This window comes from Triticum urartu, chromosome 3A (assembly GCF_056163025.1).
Source record: "Triticum urartu cultivar PI428250 chromosome 3A, HENAU_Tu73, whole genome shotgun sequence".
In the NCBI taxonomy this organism is placed as follows: Eukaryota; Viridiplantae; Streptophyta; class Magnoliopsida; order Poales; family Poaceae; genus Triticum; species Triticum urartu.
The window spans coordinates 740,049,627-740,068,143 of NC_141875.1; the positions used below are offsets into that span (position 1 = coordinate 740,049,627).

General features: G+C 45.3%; 1 protein-coding gene across 2 annotated transcripts; it reads right to left on the reverse strand.

Moving 5' to 3' along the window:
- Positions 1 to 8,349: 8,349 nt before the first annotated feature.
- On the reverse strand, positions 8,350 to 11,051 carry LOC125546362 (11S globulin seed storage protein 2-like). Of its 2 annotated transcripts, none has more exons than XM_087514445.1 (2): positions 10,036 to 11,051; positions 8,350 to 8,733 (listed from the first exon to the last, which is right to left on the reverse strand). In XM_087514445.1, the coding sequence occupies exons 1-2, from the start codon at positions 10,989 to 10,991 to the stop codon at positions 8,556 to 8,558; spliced, it is 1,134 nt and encodes a 377-aa protein (XP_087370571.1). In that variant the 5' UTR covers positions 10,992 to 11,051; the 3' UTR covers positions 8,350 to 8,555. The 2 variants fall into 2 exon arrangements, with proteins under 2 accessions (XP_087370571.1, XP_048566566.1); XM_048710609.2 differs by having other exon boundaries at positions 8,553 to 9,458.
- Positions 11,052 to 18,517: the final 7,466 nt, after the last annotated feature.

An 18,517-nucleotide genomic window follows, 5' to 3' on the forward strand; every position in this document is an offset into this window, starting at 1 on the left:
AGTAATTTGGAATAAAGGGAGTACAATCTTGTAGGATTAAAGATGTCATGACAATAAAATCATATGAATCAAAGAGGCCTTAATTCAGGCTGTCTCCGTTCGGCAGGAGAAGATAGTATAAATTACCTGTGGTGGGGCGTCCTCGGCCGCACGCTGGATGGCGTGCTGGCGTACCTCGACGGCGACAACAACCCGCCGTTGACCTATCCTGCGATGGGGCCGCCCCGTCGCAACACCGACCCGCATGGGCGCCAAGGAGGTTCGCCTCCTCCTCGTCTTCCTCCTCTCGCTCATCTTCCCACTCCTCCGGTTCTCCGGCGCTTCTCGGCGTCAAGGCCGAGCCCGCGACGGAGACGCCAATCGGTCGGCGCACTCGCAGCGTCGGCATCGTCATCAACGAGGGCGGCCGGCGTGCCTCCTCCTCGTCGGCTCCTCCGCGCTTCGTCAAGTCAAAGATGGAGCCGGGGCTGGCGCCGGTGAAGACGGAGCCGGGGCTGGCGCTGGTGAAGGCGGAGTTCGACGACGACGACGCGGCCCTAGAATGGGCGCGCCAGAACTCCATTGCGATGGAGAAGGCGTGCCGGGAGAAGGAGAAGGAGCGCCAGCGCGCCGCCCTGCGCCGCTTCGAGGAGCGCCGACGCGGCCGCGATGAAGACGGGGTCATTGTCTTATGCGACAGCGACGACGACGCGCCGCCGCCAGTCCGCCATGGCGACGCCGGGCAGGGGTCCAGCAGGGGCGCCCGCGTCAAGGAGGAGAAGGCCGACGACGACGATGGCGGCGACGACTTCAGCCCCTTTCTTTTTTAGATTAGGTTAATGTAATGAAAATGCGCGAATTTCATCGAAATTTGCCATGTTTGGCCGAAATTTAACTAGTTTTTATCATAACTTTGCCGAACAGTCCTTTTTTTATTTTAATACGCGCCTGGGGCGGCCCTGGGGCCGACGGTTGGGGACCGACTCGCCCACAGGGTCATTTTTTGCGCCGGCTCATCCCTAGGCGGCGCTTTTAGACGCCCCCTGGGTGGCCAACGGCTGGAGATGCTCTTAGGAGCAGCAGATTTTTTTTTGAATGTTCACGCGGGGGGGGGGGGGGGGGGGGGGGAGTTTCCCCCACCTGAATATATTGATTTGATGGTTGGGCTAGGGCTATTAGGAGGAGCAGCAGAATTATTGGAAACAAGTCAAGTAGCATGAAGCGTTGATTCATCTACCTGCTTGAAACATCCAGGTAAGTAGTGGGCCCTGATGTAAGTTGGACACGCTGTTTGACCCTTGCCAACGTTGAAAAAATCGATCTGACGCAGCACCGAGGATGGTGTCGCACCACTCGTGGGACGACAGCTCTGTGTCGGGCCTCGGGTACGACTACGAATCAAGCGGCAGGAAGCTCCGATTTTGGGTTGTTCTGTCGATTTAGAGGAGGAGCTCGCCGGTCGGAATGATTTTGTGCTTCGACAATATTTGTTTTATTGGTCTGGGAACTCCGCTATGCGTGAGACTCTGATTTTTTTATTGTTTTATGCTTATGTTCAGAGTGCAGGTGTCAATGCTTTGGAATACTTGGACATCCACCATGAACTTGAGAGTGAAGAGGGGAAAGGTGTGGCTGCTCCCAGGTCTCAATTACAATCCACTGAAAACTTCTTTTTCAAATTTCTGTGATGTATTGGAAGATTACTGAACACATAGCTGTCGTAAAATTTAGAGGCATAAAGGTTTCGTGGTGTATTTGGTTAGCACGACGCTCTAACCAGCTGAGCTAATAGGCCTCTTGTTCTTATGAAATTTTTTCAACTTATACATTAGAAAGAACTGAATACATTATCTCCCTCCTGGTCACAGGAAAACCGGAGGCCTTTTTTGGACATTACTTATACTGAAGTTCAATAATTACTAAGGAAATTGATCAGTGGCGGATTTTGCGCCCGTCAATCATTATCTCCTTCCATTTTTAAGTACTCTGCGTATTAGTTTTGCCTAAAGTCACATTTATTAATCAAGTTTATAAAATAGTTATTAACATATACAATACCAAACCAATACTATTAGATTCATCATTGATTATTTTTCCGTATCATATACATTTGTTATTGTAAATGTTATAGAATACGTATTAGCGCACTCCCAATGCATTATCTCTTAATGTGTCCTCATATGTAGCAATCCTTTTTCTTAGAGACAACCACTTCAATGCATTGTCTCTTAATGTCGTATCTAGATAATATTGCATTTAATTAGTGTAGGTATCTTTTTGAATCTTAGTATTGTGGCCTAGTTATGGATAGAAGGGAAGAAGAGAAAAATAGTAGGGAGATAAGCGAGAAATTATCAGAGCACTAATTACACTTCATAGGGAAACAAGCCCAAGAGCCTTACCTCCACCAACATACAATACCCCTTCCTGTTTTCCATAGTTACAGTGTCATGCCATCATTTTGCCCATTAGAACATGCTAAGAGGAAAGCATTGAGAGTGACCCATACAACACTCCTTTTTCTTTTCCATAACTACAATGCCATATCATCATTTTGCCTATGCAAACATGCTAATAAGAGCCAAGCATTAAGAGTAAACTTAACACAGTTGGTATATTTGTTTTTGTTGCCTCCAGGCCCTCTACTACCTCACACGGTCTCCTTACCCACATCGTTTTTTTCAAACTGACATCGCACATCCTCCCCATTTCTAGCTTTTATTACTGTTTTTACATTATACGTTGTTTTTTTGCCATTTACCTACACCGATTTCTTGGCCCCTAATGACTTCCCACCTCCTTCTCGCCGCCTTTCCTTTTGAGCGCTCGTTCACCCCCAAGTCGCAGCTAAGAGCAACTCTAGCAGAGTTATCATATTGGCAGCCTTCGTAACACATATGGAGCACGCTACATAATGTTTAGGAGGCTACGGAGGCTGTGCGCAAACACATAGTCACCATAAATCAGCATGCATAAATTCCCCCCAAGTAAAGCCCACATGTCATTGGGTCATAGATTCTTCGGCAATAATCCAAATTTCTAAAGAACACATAAAGAAGCATCGATTCCATCCCTATAAATAGGGTAGTAAATTAGTCGCACTACAACACTAACTAGCTGTGGCCATGAATACGGTGGCTGGGGCGGGATTGGTGAGAAATTCGGCAACTTGGGCCTTGATAGCCTGGAAACTTGCCTGGATGGCGGCGACATTGCGAATCTCAATGCCCGAAAAAGGGCATCGGCGCTCTTGTCCCAGGCCCACCATGCATCGGTAGGGGCAGGTACGCGGTCCCAAATCCCTCTCTTTCTTTCGACGTCTTGCTTCCGACCCTCCACTAGTAGAAAAAGGGTCAAATGTTTAGCTCATTAGTCCCGGTTTGTATTTGAGCCGGCACTAATGTGACCAATAGTGCCGGTTCCAACGACTAGGCGGGCGGCGCTCATTAGTACCGGTTCGTGGTGAACCTTTAGTACCGGTTCGTGCCACGATCCGGTACTAAAGAGGAGGTGGCTGATACGTCTCTGTCGTATCTACTTTGACAAACACTTTTGCCCTTGTTTTGGACTCTAACTTGCATGATTTGAATGAAACTAACCCAGACTGACACTGTTTTTAGCAGAATTGCCATGGTGTTATTTTTGTGCAGAAATAAAAGTTCTTGGAATGACCTGAAAATCAACGGAGATTATTTTTGGAATATATAAAAAAAATACTGCGGAAGAATCCACATCAGGGGGCCCACACCCTGTCCACGAGGGTCGGGGGCACGCCTACCCCCCTGGGCGCGCCCCTGCCTCGTGGGCCCCCTGGTGCTCCTCCGACCTCAACTCCAACTCTATATATTCGTGTTCAGGGAGAAAAAAATAAGAGAGAAGGATTCATCGCGTTTTACGATACGGAGCCGCCGCCAAGCCCTAAACTCTCCCGGGAGGGCTGATCTAGAGTCCGTTCGGGGCTCCGGAGAGGGGAATTCCTCGCCATCGTCATTATCAACCTTCCTCCATCACAAATTTCATGATGCTCACCGACGTGCGTGAGTAATTTCATCATAGGCTTGCTGGACGGTGATGGGTTGGATGAGATTTATCATGTAATCGAGTTAGTTTTGTTAGGGTTTGATCCCTAGTATCCACTATGTTCTGAGATTGATGTTGCTATGACTTTGCTATGCTTAATGCTTGTCACTAGGGCTCGAGTGCCATGATTTTAGATCTGAACCTATTATGTTTTCATGAATATATGTGAGTTCTTGATCCTATCTTGCAAGTCTATAGTCACCTATTATGTGTTATGATCCGTTAACCCCGAAGTGACAATAATCGGGATACTTACCGGTGATGACCGTAATTTGAGGAGTTCATGTATTCACTAAGTGTTAATGCTTTGGTCCGGTACTCTATTAAAAGGAGGCCTTAATATCCCTTAGTTTCCAATAGGACCATGCTGCCACGGGAGGGTAGGACAAAAGAAGTCATGCAAGTTCTTTTCCATAAGCACATATGACTATATTCGGAATACATGCCTACATTACATTGATGAACTGAAGCTAGTTCTGTGTCACCCTATGTTATAACTGTTGCATGATTGATCGCATCCGATATAATTATCCATCACTGATACAATGCCTACGAGCTTTTCTTATATTGTTCTTCGCTTATTTACTTTTCCGTTGCTACTGTTACAATCACTATAAAACCAAAAATATTACTTTTGCTACCGCTCCCACTACTATCATATTACTTTGCTACTAAATACCTTGCTGCAGATATTAAGTTTCTAGGTGTGGTTGAATTGACAACTCAGCTGCTAATACTTGGGAATATTCTTTGGCTTCCATTGTGTCGAATCAATAAATTTGGGTTGAATACTCTACCTTCGAAAACTGTTGTGATCCCCTATACTTGTGGGTTATCAGTGGCCTTTAGTACAGGTTGGTGGCCCCAACCGGTAATAAAGACCCCCCCCCCTTTAGTACCGGTTGGAGCCACCAACCGGTATTAAAGGTGATGCGCTGCCACCCGTAGTGCACAATGTTTAGTCCCACCTCGCTAGTTGAGAGGAGCTAGCACCGGTTTATAAGGCCCGCCGCGGCTACCGTGTCGAGCTCCTCTCTAAGCAGGCCTTTGTGGACCTATTGCAAGTCTTCTGCCCTGTGGGGCCTACTGGGCTGTACGGGCCTGCATCCTGGCCCAACTAGATGTTGGGTTTCTAGTCGTATGCAGGCCGTGTCGGCCCAGTAGACGGGCTGTTTTTGCTTTATTTCAAAAAAAGAAAATCAAAAACAAAACCGGGACTAAAGGTCCCCCAGACCACGGCGCGCCTCGTGCCATGTGGTGGGCCTTTGGTCCCGGTTCGTGTTGAACCGGGACTAAAGGGGGGAGGGGGGACCTTTAGTCCCCACCCTTTAGTGCCGGTTTCAGAACCGGTACTAAAGGTCCTGATGAACCGGTACTAAAAGTTGTTTTTCTACTAGTGCTCGTCCATGGCCACTTCGTGAAGTCCGAAAAGGGGCCTGTGGATCCAGCTTCTCCTGCTCCCCCTCATCCCCAAAACTGAAGATGAGAGGGATCACCTTCCGGTGGGCCATTTATGAGGGAGTGGTCGATTGGAGGCGATCGAGAGGGGATTGGGAGGCATCAATGAAATAATTGGATAAGGGAGAGATCGCCACCATTTTTTAAGCCGTCGCAGGCTCAATTAAGTGGGCAGTTTGGGAGGCAATAGGCGGCAGGCAACCATCTAGGTGTGCGTTTTCTAATGAGAAACATTTCCATGCTGCTCACATGCTTCTTGACCTCACAAGCAAGCTAGAAGATGATGTCGCGTGGTGGTCATTCGATGGTCTACTAAGCGAATTCTAGAGAGTGATCGCGCCATCTAATGGATGCTTGGTTGATGGTCACGTCTCCCACCGTCGGCGGTGGTGCATGGGGCGGGGGGGGGGGGGGGGGGGTCACACAACTTCAAATTCCACCTATAAACCGAGGAGGAATAAGATGAAATATCCATCCCCCGCTACCAGTTGACTTTGGAGCAAGCTCCAAATGACACCTCCACAACCTCCAGATATGGAGGAGACCACATATGGAGGGAGCTCAAAAAATATGGCGATTGGGGTGGATGCTTTTATTACCCGTGGCCTGTGTTCAACTTTGTGTCCTGAAACTACTTAAAGCCAAGTTCAAAGCAGGTTGTGTAGAGTGGATTGACAAAAGTCACGAGAAGTGTCTCATTCTTTGGCAGCGAATTCAACGATTGGGCTAACTACATATTAAACTTTTTAAGAGTTTGTATGATGTTAAACATGTTTCTGTCGAAGTTATCAAATTATCAACGAAAAATATTTTTCTCTGTGTAATGCTTATAGGTAAAGCAAGAAGTAACAACAATCGAAGATATACGCTCTGGAACTGAAGCATGGGATGGGTAAGTACAAACTTGAAGGAGATGAGATTAGATTTACCATTTTCAATTTTTTTGTAACGCAAAGCTTATTTTCTTGCTTTAAAGAAACTTGAGATAGAAACAATAATATACATGTAGGATTTAGACTCAACCATTGGATAAATATTTTCATGTTTACCCAACTTGCCATTGAAACAATTCCTTATATAACACTATCTTAAATTTTGTTTCCTTATTTGACACTGAATTTTTTTTTCTTCCTTATCTAACAACGAGTCTAAAATTTATACCCTTTATGACACTTTCGTTCATTTTAAATCTAAATGACATCTGAAAAGATCCTTTTGCCCCACATGTGGTATGTCTGTGTGCGGGACAGTAGTACACACACAACATCAGTACGGGGCAGTAGCACACAGACGCAGCGGCAACACATACACACATCAGCACATACACATGCAGCGGCAGCACATACACACGCATCAGCACATACAAAAGAACACAACACGCACGCACGCAGCACACATCAACACACCCACGCATCAACACACATACAGCTGCACGCACGCACGCACACGCAGTCACGCAACAGCACACACCAAGCAACATGCGCAGCAGCACACACGCACGCACGGACACACAAACATGCAGGCACGCAGCAACACATACGCATACGCGCACACACACAACATTAGTAGAACACATGTGTGCGCGCTCACACACACAGCAGAACACGCACGTGTGCACAAACATACCACATGAGGGGCAAAGGGGTCTTTTCAAGTGTCATTTAGGCTTAAAATAGACAAAAATGTCGTAAAAGGCATAAAATTTAGGCCGGTTGTTAGATAAGGAAGAAATCATTTGTCAATTTCAAATAGAGCATAAAATTTAAACACGGTGTTAAATAAGGAATTCTCTCCTTGCCATCTGGGTTGGAATTATTGTAGTCGCCACAAGCCTCAGGACGAACCATCTAGCTAAACCTAGGCTTAGTGATGATTAGCTTGGATAAGAATCTATTGGAATTTTCCTGTTAGAGTTTTCCATTTGGGGATGGATATTATATAAAGCTAAGGATAAGCTATGTTGTGCGAAGAATGGATAAACCAGAGGTAATCCTCGGAAAACCCCACTCCTGCATGTATCAACACACGATGCAACCGAAGCTTATGTCGTGACATAAGTTCGTGGCGATACCTCATCAGTAATACATACACAGGCCATATATAATTCATAAAAAGAAAACAAAGTAACACATAGCAAAGACGATGTATGCCCCTTGCTCATAATAAATAAAAGTTGTCTTATGATATATCATTTTTTGCGGGTGGTCTTATGATATTAATTGTGGCTAGTTTGAATCCTCATTTTATGTTATGGCTTTTGTTCCAGAACTCGCGGGAATTGATCGTGGTGTTCTGATACGTGCTTTGAGGCTGTTGGTACGGAAGGGAAAGCGAGTTTATTTAAGGGCACTTCAGACAAAGGCATTAAAATTTCTTCTTAAACTTTGTGCCAACTAACAGATGGATAATAATCTTGAATAGATGTCCATGAAAATAATACATCCCGTCTTACCCGTATGTATGTACATTGATGACGTACTTCTGGTCAGCATCGTTCAAACGTCAGTATTTATTTCCCGTGCCGAACTATTGTACCTCATAAGGAGGCTCAACTAATTCTAATCAAATATCAGATATATTGAGAACCATACTTACCTATAAGGAGGCAGATTCTTGTGACGAGCTCTTTTGAACCTTGATCGAACCACGCTAGTAGTACTAAAATGTAATTCGTACAGAAGAGAGGTTTTCTTCTTGTGTTATTATTATCACTATCACCCAAACATAGAAAAGCTTCATTTGGTTTGCATGAATTTGATCTCTCTATCACCCGTCACTGACTGATCATCCGCACACACACACAACAGTAACAAATTACCCACTGCAGGAATATATCGATACACATCTTGCATTGATCAAACATTAATTGATCTCACAGATTTCAATAAAAACTAACCAGCGTGACAAATCCATCTCAGGCTTATTATTACATAATCCATCAAACGCGACAAACTTCAATTCAACTAACCCTTGGCAACCCTAATCAAAACATAATCTAAGGTGTTGCCAAGCCAGAGATGGACAAATGTGCGGATGATCTAGTTGGGAGCAAAGAAGATCTCAGAGTCGAGCCTCTTGGAGCGGAACATCTTTTCCATCTCTGGCGTGGTGTTGAAGGCCGTCTCTAGCACCTCCGGCGATATCGCCTTCCACACCGACGTCCTACCAGCCAAGTGGCTAAAGATCGGGGAGAGAAGTGCATTTTTCAACCCCGAACTCTTGCCCTAGTCTAATTTACAACCCCGAACTTCAATACCATCTAAATTACAACCCTCAACTCTCAAAACCGGTCAGGATTCAACCATCCCCTCCTTGTTGACTGGTTTTGACCAATCATCGGGTCCAATCAGCATGCCACATCAGAAAAAAATTCAAAATTTCAAGAAAATATAATTAAAAATCTGTAAGATCGAGAAAAAATCCGAAATAAAATTTCCTGGGGAAAAAGTTTGCGAAAAAAATTCAAGAACTTTTCCTGTAATTTTCAGGAAAAAATAAAAATAATAATTTTTTTGGAAATTACTTTTTCTAGAAATTTTAACTTTTTTATTTTACATTTTTAAATATTTTTCTTGGGAATTTGAAATTTTTCCCTGGAGTTTTTTTATTTTAAGTATTTTTTGGTTTTTCATGGAAATATTGATAATTTTGTTTTCGGAAATTCGTTTTTTTATTTTTCCCTGATTTTTTCCTGCAAATTTGATTTTTTTATTTCTTTTCCTGGATTTTTTTCGATTTTATAGATTCAAATTTTTTTGCTGACGTGGCATGCTGACTGGACCTGTTGACTGGTCGAAACCGGTCAACAGAGAGGAGAGGGTTGGATCCTAACCGGTTTTGAGAGTTGGGGGTTGTAATTTAGACGGCATTGGAGTTTGGGGTTGTAAACTAGACCAGGGCAAGAGTTCAGGGTTGAAATATGCACTTCTCTCAAGATCGGGCTGCATTTGTTTTGCACAACACAAACATTAGTTGGTCAAATCGATCGATATAACTAGATAAATGCAAAACTATTGATTAAACTTGAATATGTAGGAAAATTACATTTTGAGAAAATGCAAAACATGCCACAATATTGTGCAACTAAGGGCATATACAAAAATGATAAACAAACGGGAGGAATCCAGTCTATAAGAAACTTTCCTAGTTGGAACTAGAAATAAGTTCATACTTGATTGTTGCAAAACTAAAACAGAATATGTGGAACAAAAATAATGCATCAGATCTGATATACGCATGCATGTTTACCTACATTTTTACTATCAAAATGCGGTCAGAAAAGATACAGTGGCATTTTTTAATCCACAACTACTGAATGAACTTGAATATGTAGCAGGAAACTTTAATGTCAGACAGGGCAACGAATGACACAAAATTGTGCAACTAATTAGGGCCATATATACTTGAATTTCGCAAAATTGAAACATAATATACCGAACAAAAATAATGCTAGAAAATATGATGTACACATGCATATCAAAAGTTCTAGCTGGTCAACTACTAGAGTAAAATACGTACTTTGGCGTGGTGATGATGGAGAACCACTCCATGCCGGTGTCGTCTGCGATCTTGGAGACGACGAAGAACCTAGGCACGATGAAGAGGCAGCCCGCCTCGGCGCGGGTCTCCAGTACACGGGTGCCGTCGATGCCGACGACCTGGACGCGGCCGCCGCCGCGCACTATGTAGGTGACCTGGTAGGCCGAGTCGCAGGAGAATCCCGGCGAGCACATGGAGCGACCGTCGATCCTCACGAGGTCAGAGCCCAGCCCAACGTCCTTCACCGGTGGCAGGTTGGCCGTGTTGAGCACCACCACGCGGCCGCCGCCCGGGATGTCCACGTCGAGCGGCGCCTCGAGGCAGTTGAGCACCACGCCCTGGCGGTCCTCGGCGCGAGGCTCCGGCATCCGGTGCCCCGCGGCGATCTTGACGATGCCGGAGCCAGGCTGGGTGGAGACGATCTTGGCGGCGGCGTCCTGGTCGAGGTCCCAGGCGCGCGCGACGAACTCGGTGGAGAAGCCCGTGAAGATGCCGGTGGCGCCGGTGAGCTGGAAGTTGGCGAAGCGGCCGGGAGTGTGGCCCTTGGAGGTGTCGCCGAGGAAGAGCACCACCAGCTCCGCGGAGGCGCCCTCGGCGTTGTGCCACCAGGTGACGGCGCCGAAGGGGAGCGCCAGGGTGTCGCCCTCCTTGACGGGGATCACCTTCTCGCTGGCCGCCTCGGGGAGGACGAGGCCGCAGGCGCCGGCGCCCTGGAGCACGTAGGCGATCTTGGACGAGTCGGAGTAGCTGGGGAGCGCGAGGCCGCCGGCGGAGAGGTGCAGCTTGGCGGCGCCGATGGAGGCCCCGCCGAGCATGGGCAGGTCGGCCGGCGACCAGTCGTAGTAGGCGCCGCCGTCGCTGCCGTAGGCCTTGGCGGGCTTCTTGGGCGACAGGTCCATCGACATGACCTCGGCGTTGGAAGTACGCTGCACCATGGTTGTCAAGATGAGATTGTACTACGTGGGCGAGGAGAAAGATCGATGTGAATGGGATGGAGGAAGTGGATGCGGAATGGTGCACATTTATAGTTGAGGGTTAGATCGATAACGATTAGTTGTTGGAGCTAACTGATCTTGGAGATAACGATTAGATGGATAATGATGAGTTTCTTGCGGGTTGGATATGCAAGCATGCAGGAACGGATATGCAAGGAAGCCGGTGCGCGCGCGCACGAATGGGTCTAAGCATGCACGTTGTACCACTGAAAGTCAATCAATTAATTTATTTATATATTAGACTAGTAAGTGTGCACGTGCAACGCACGTCTATTTAAACTAATAAGTGTTTACGTATAACACGCGTCTATTTGAATTAACACATTATACTAAACTTAATACAAGACAATTTATTCATAAATTTAAATTTTCTTTATAAAATACACAATCTTGTACTCCCTACTCGTACAAACAATTTGAAATATCGTTTCTCCTTAAACAACATATCTCCTGTATTAAAAGACCACCCAGTGTTCCCAATGTATAAAACTCAAAATTATTTAGAAGGTTCATCATGATTCTTCATATGCACACATTTATGCAAGTATAATCACACATAAAAATGTCACTTAGGACAAGCTAAGGAGCCGTTTCAGTGCCAACAAACTCCAGTCAAGAATTATTATTACAAGACAAAAGCATTAATACGACAACTTGGAACAGTTACTTGAGTACTACACATTTCTTTAAGGGCTCAACATTCTAAAATTTTGACAATATAACAAATATCCTCTCAGTTTGTAGTAATAATGATACGAAGATAAATAATTTGAAAATGGTCTTCAACATGCGTAGGCTACCACTTGTAAGAATAACAGTGGCAAAAAAAGCCAACAAATGCCGGTTTAGAAAGAAAAAAACTGCAGACATACTTCCAATTTTAGCAACTCTAGTGGATAAAACATACCTTACCTCTCAAGTCAGGAAATAGTCAAATGAAAAAATGTACTTCTTATAAGTAGTAGAGATGAAGTCATAAGGATCATGATTCAAGATATTCGGAGAAACATGGTTGGTCTCTCTGTATGATGTGAACTCGTCACCTCTACCAAAGTGGTCGTGCGTAGTATTTAATGTAGAGTGCAATAATGAAATAAAATAAATGATATGAGAATTTACCATGACCACAAAATATCCTACATTCGCCATGGTCATAATCAACATGCATTTTTTGTTTCTCTTGTATGTGGTCCAAGTTTTCTATCAGGAAAACATGTTAACTCAACTGTAGATAGGGACGGTATGAAAATGCTCATGTAAAATTACAATTGCCATGTATCTGCTAGACAAACAAATACACTTATGCAAACTTTAGGGTTTTTAGTAAAACTTATGCGAACTTTATTTTTTTTTCACTAAAACTTATGCAAACTTCTGGGTTTTTTTCATGTAAGTTCATGACTGCAAGTAAGGTCTTGGTTCAGCGAATTTGTCTGTGAGTTCACTATGTAGTCGTGAGTTGGCCATGTAATAACCGGTAGTCAGTACTTAAAAAAACAGGGATGTCTGTTGCAAGTACGCAAAAATCAGTGAAAAAATAAAGAAAGAAAGAAGGCATTGGTTGCCTGAAACCCAACTGTGTGTGCTCCAGCGCGCCTCTGTTTCTCATTGCCTCATCTTTAGTTCATGTACTTCTAGATGTGTCACCACCGGCGAGGTAACAATGACAGTAAAAAAACAACACTCAGTGCTTATCTGATTAGTGTGTGCGTGTGGCGCGTTGGCGTGAAGGCAAGCATCTCCGTCGTTCAGGCCTGCGAGCCGCCGCGGCGACCGTGTCCTCTCACCAGCTGGGCGGCGTTGTTGACGCAGGTGAATCAGTCGTCCAGCTTTGAGGCGACGCCCTCCATGCACCGGGGCGCCCCCCACTCGATTTTTTTGGCCCGCTTATACTGTTCCAGAATACTCAGCGTTGCCCCCACTTGAAGGGCGTCTGCGGTGGGTGGTTGTCAGCGTGGGTATTGTGGACGGAGCTGAAGTCGACACGGATGCCGACATGTCAGGACGTGAACGAAGTCGTTGCAGTCAGTAGAAAAGTGACCTGGGCTCCAGGCAGAAGACAAAGCGGCGACGGCACGTGTGTGTGTTCGGAGGAAGGCGCAACTCCTCCTCGCGTGTCTCCCACTATGGCTCGCGTGGGTGGTGGGCTGGTGACGGCAGGTGACTCGCGATCGCGATTCCCGAGACGATAGGATGCGCTCGCGATTAGTTTCCTAATAATTAGATGCCTTCATGATTAGTTATCTAATAGGAATTGTTTGTGATTAATTTCCTAATAATTAGTTGCATCCATGATTAATTTCCTAATAGGATGCGCGCGTGATTATTTTCCTAATAATGGATGCGCCCGTGATTAGTTTTCTAATAATAAGATGCGTTTATGATTAGTTTCTTAATAATTAAATGCGCCCGTGATTAGTTTCTTAATAGGAGTGTTCGTGATTATAGTTTCCTAATTGACCGGACGTGGACTTTCATATTTTCCTCCACGGTGAAGTACGGTCAGTCAATTTAAATTGCTAAGTGCACACAGAGAATAAATTAGGTTAAGGCTAGCCGTTAGATTGAGTTTAGTGGGACTAATCATGCGTTGGTAATGTATTCGTGTACATTTTGTGGGGTGCACTTAGAGAAGATAATGTTTGCTCTTTTATAAGTAGTATAGAAAAAAGAGTATAGAGAAATTCGGGCACGGCATAAGGCCTTCTTCGGTTAATCCTCCTCCCAAGGAGATTGAAGAAGATTGGAGGGGATTTTGGCTTGTAGAGGGTTTAATCCCCCTCAATCCCTGCCAATCCCAATCAAAATCCACCTCAACCGAACAAGGCCTAAAGGAGTAGCTCAAGAAAACAAAATGCAGGAAAAAAACTAAAAACGCTCAGGAAGAGTAAAATAGTTGGAGTACAATTCACTGAACATTTTCTCTTTTTTTGAGAAAAAATAAAATAGTCACTGACAATTGATTTTCTTCGGTGGAAAAGAGACCATTGGTTTTCTATATGATCCAACAGTTACCTTTGATTTTCTATGTGATCCTACGATTTTAGACGCTCCTACATGCTCCATCGTGGTCTCGATGTGCCCGTCCCGTCCCCAGAAAGTGGAAGAATTCCCTGACCTCACAACTGCACACCAAGCCATCATCGAAGGGCCAAAAACACCACTATAGTGTTTTGAACACCCATGGGTTAAAAATGCTAACACTAGTAGAAAAAGGGTCAAATGTGTAGCACATTAGTGCCGGTTTGAATTTGAGCTGGCACTAATGTGTCCATTAGTGCCGGTTCCAACGGCTAGGTGGGCGGACATCATTAGTATCGGTTCGTGGTGAACCATTAGCACCGGTTCGTGCCACGAACCGGTACTAAAGTGAGTGGTGGCAGGATGTTGTCAGTCCGGGGCCCCTCCAGCACCTTTAGTACCGGGTCGTATCACGAACCGGTACTAAATGTCGTCCTACATAGACCCTTCGTTCACCCGAGCTCGCTCTGTTCTTCCCCTTTCCCCTCTCCTCTCTATTCTTTTCCCTCTTCCTCTCAAGCTCATCACACATTTTGCCCAAAATTTGTCAAGATTTGAAGGCCCCCATCCATTCAAATGATCCCAAAGGTTAGCAACTTTGTCCTTTCATCTCTCATTGCTAGATTAGCTCGTGCAATGCTTTATATAGTGATTGATTTTTGAGTTTAGTAATTTGGGAGGAATTATATATATGTGCTAGTATTTGATTTATATGCAACTTGAGGTCAAAAATAACACTTAGTTTACATATGTAGGTGTGGTTTACTTAGTGCATTCTAAATCTCCGTCGTAACCACCGTCGATCGCCCGCAACGTCCCATCGCCGGCACCACCTTGTGGTGAGCCTCTTGTTCATGAAGTTTTATATAAAAAAAATTGATGTTTGTGTGATTTGGATATATAGTTACTCGTATAATTATCTTACCCATACGTTGTTTGTTATACATAGTGCCATGGTTTTGATATCCGTCCCCGTCGGCCCTCGTCCGGGTTATGATTCGGATGTGGTATATTCTCTTTTAAAACTATTCATTGCATTTCGTGTTTATGACAAATTATGCCCATCAAGTTGACATAGATATTTGTATGTAGGAGGTAGTTGAACCGGAAATTCCAACCGACCCTATTGTCGAGAGGTTAAATTTAGTTGAAAGAGAAAACAGGGATTTGAAGGAAAAAATGAAAAGAATTGAGGGGGAGAAGATGGAATTGGAGTTGCATGTTGCCGATGTCGTCGATGATCACAAGATTAAGATGGAGAAAATGTGCTTGAAAATTAGAAAGATTAGAAAATATGCCATTCATAGTGAGGCTTGGTATCATTATGCTGTTGGATCAATTGTTACCGTAGTTGCGATCTTGATCGCATTTCTTGTTGCATTTAAATTCTTTAGCTAGAGAGTTATTTGTTTGTTGCATTTAAGTGTTGTATGATCTTTATGTATGAACTTATGTATTGTATTAATTTGGTGTTTTCGGTGCTGTGTATTGAAGATGAGCCGGCAATGGATGTACGATGACCGATGCTCTCCCAAGTTCATTAATGGCGTGCGTACTTTTCTGCTTGCGGCTGAGGCAAACAAGCGGGCGGATGGTTTTATGCCTTGTCCATGTGTTGGCTGTAAGAATGGTCACAATTACTCTACGTCAAGAACCATTCACGTCCACCTGTTTGAGTCCGGTTTCATGCCCCACTATAATGTTGGACCAAGCATGGAGAAAGAGGGGTTATGATGGAAGACAATGAAGAAGAAGAGGACGACGACAGCTATCCAGGCCATGGGTTCCCTGAATACGATGATACAACAATGAGGGAAGAAGCTGAGCTAGTAATGCGGGAAGAAGCTGAGCCGGCAATGCGGGAAGAAGCTGAAGAAGAGGCATCGGATGAGCCCGTTGATGATCTAGGTCGGGCCATTACCGATGCAAAGAGAAACTGCGCAAGTGATTTGGAGAAGAAGAAGTTGCAGCACATGTTAGAGGATCACAAAAAATTGTTGTACCCGAATTGCGTAGGTGACAAGAAAAAGCTGGGCACCACACTGGAATTGCTACAATGGAAGGCAGAGAATGGTGTGTCTGACAAGGGATTTGGAAAGTTGCTGGTAATGATAAAGAATATGCTTCCAAAGGACAACGAATTGCCCGAGAGTACGTACGAAGCAAAGAAGGTTGTCTGGCCTCTAGGGTTAGAGGTGCAGAAGATACATGCATGCCCTAATGATTGCATCCTCTACCACGGTGAGTACGAGGATTTGAACGCTTGCTCGGTATTCGGTGCATTGCGCTATAAGATCAGCCGCGATGACCCTGGTGATGTCGAGGGCGAGTGTTGGAAATATGCCCTAGAGGCAATAATAAATTAGTTATTATTATATTTCCTTGTTCATGATAATCGTTTATTATCCATGCTATAATTGTATTGATAGGAAACTCAGATACATGTGTGGATACATAGACAACACCATGTCCCTAGTAAGCCTCTAGTTGACTAGCTCGTTGATCAATAGATGGTTACGGTTTCCTGACCATGGACATTGGATGTCGTTGATAGCGGGATCACATCATTAGGAGAATGATGTGATGGAGAAGACCCAATCCTAAGCCTAGCACAAGATCATGTAGTTCGTATGCTAAAGCTTTTCTAATGTCAAGTATCATTTCCTTAGACCATGAGATTGTGCAACTCCCGGATACCGTAGGAATGCTTTGGGTGTACCAAACGTCACAACATAACTGGGTGACTATAAAGGTGCACTATAGGTATCTCCGAAAGTGTCTGTTGGGTTGGCACGAATCGAGACTGGGATTTGTCACTCCGTGTAAACGGAGAGGTATCTCTGGGCCCACTCGGTAGGACATCATCATAATGTGCACAATGTGATCAAGGAGTTGATCACGGGATGATGTGTTACGGAACGAGTAAAGAGGCTTGCCGGTAACGAGATTGAACAAGGTATCAGGATACCGATGATCGAATCTCGGGCAAGTATCGTACCGCTAGACAAAGGGAATTGAATACGGGATTGATTAAGTCCTTGACATCGTGGTTCATCCGATGAGATCATCGTGGAACATGTGGGAGCCAACATGGGTATCCAGATCCCGCTATTGGTTATTGACCAGAGAACGTCTCGGTCATGTCTGCATGTCTCCCGAACCCATAGGGTCTACACACTTAAGGTTCGATGACGCTAGGGTTGTAAAGGAAGTTTGTATGTGGTTACCGAATGTTGTTCGGAGTCCCGGATGAGATCCCGGACGTCACGAGGAGTTCCGGAATGGTCCGGAGGTAAAGATTTATATATGGGAAGTCCTGTTTTGGTCACCGGAAGAGTTTCGGGGTTTATCGGTAATGTACCGGGACCACCGGGAGGGTCCCGAGGGTCCACCAAGTGGGGCCACCTGCCCCGGAGGTTTGCATGGGCCAAGGGTGGTGAGGGACCAGCCCCTAAGTGGGCTGGTGCGCCTCCCACAAGGCCCAAGGGGCAGCTAGGAGAAAAAAAGGGGAAACCCTAGGCTTAGATGGGCCTAAGGCCCACCCTAGGGGGCGCCTCCCTCTCTCCCCCTCTTGGCCGCCCCCCTTGCTCCCCATCTAGAGCTGCCGCAGCCCCTCCCCTTCCCCTATATATATGAGGCCTAGGGCTGCACATAACACACGCGATTCAATCTCTCGTTGGTGCAGCCCTGCATCTCTCTCTCCCTCCTCTTCTGTGGTGCTTGGCGAAGCCCTGCAGGATTGCCACGCTCCTCCATCACCACCACGCCATTGTGCTGCTGCTGGATGGAGTCTTCCTCAACCTCTCCCTCTCTCCTTGTTGGATCAAGGCGTGGGAGACGTCACCGGGCTGCACGTGTGTTGAACGCGGAGGTGCCGTGCGTTCGGCACTTGGTCATTGGTGATTTGAATCACGACGAGTACGACTCCATCAACCCCGTTCACTTGAACGCTTCCGCTTAGCGATCTACAAGGGTATGTAGATGCACTCTCCTTCCCCTCGTTGCTGGTCTCTCCATAGATAGATCTTGGTGACACGTAGGAAAATTTTTAATTTCTGCTACGTTCCCCAATAGTGGCATCATGAGCTAGGTCTATGCGTAGATTCTATGCACGAGTAGAACACAAAGTAGTTGTGGGCGTTGATTTTGTTCAATATGCTTGCCGTTACTAGTCTTATCTTGATTCGGCGGCATCTTGGGATGAAGCGGCCCAGACCAACCTTACACGTACTCTTACGTGAGACCGGTTCCACCGACAAACATGCACTAGTTGCATAAGGTGTCTAGCGGGTGTCTGTCTCTCCCACTTTAGTTGGATCGGATTCGATGAAAAGGGTCCTTATGAAGGGTAAATAGCAATTGGCATATCACGTTGTGGTCTTTGCGTAGGTAAGAAACGTTCTTGCTAGAAACCCATAGCAGCCACGTAAAACATGCAAACAACA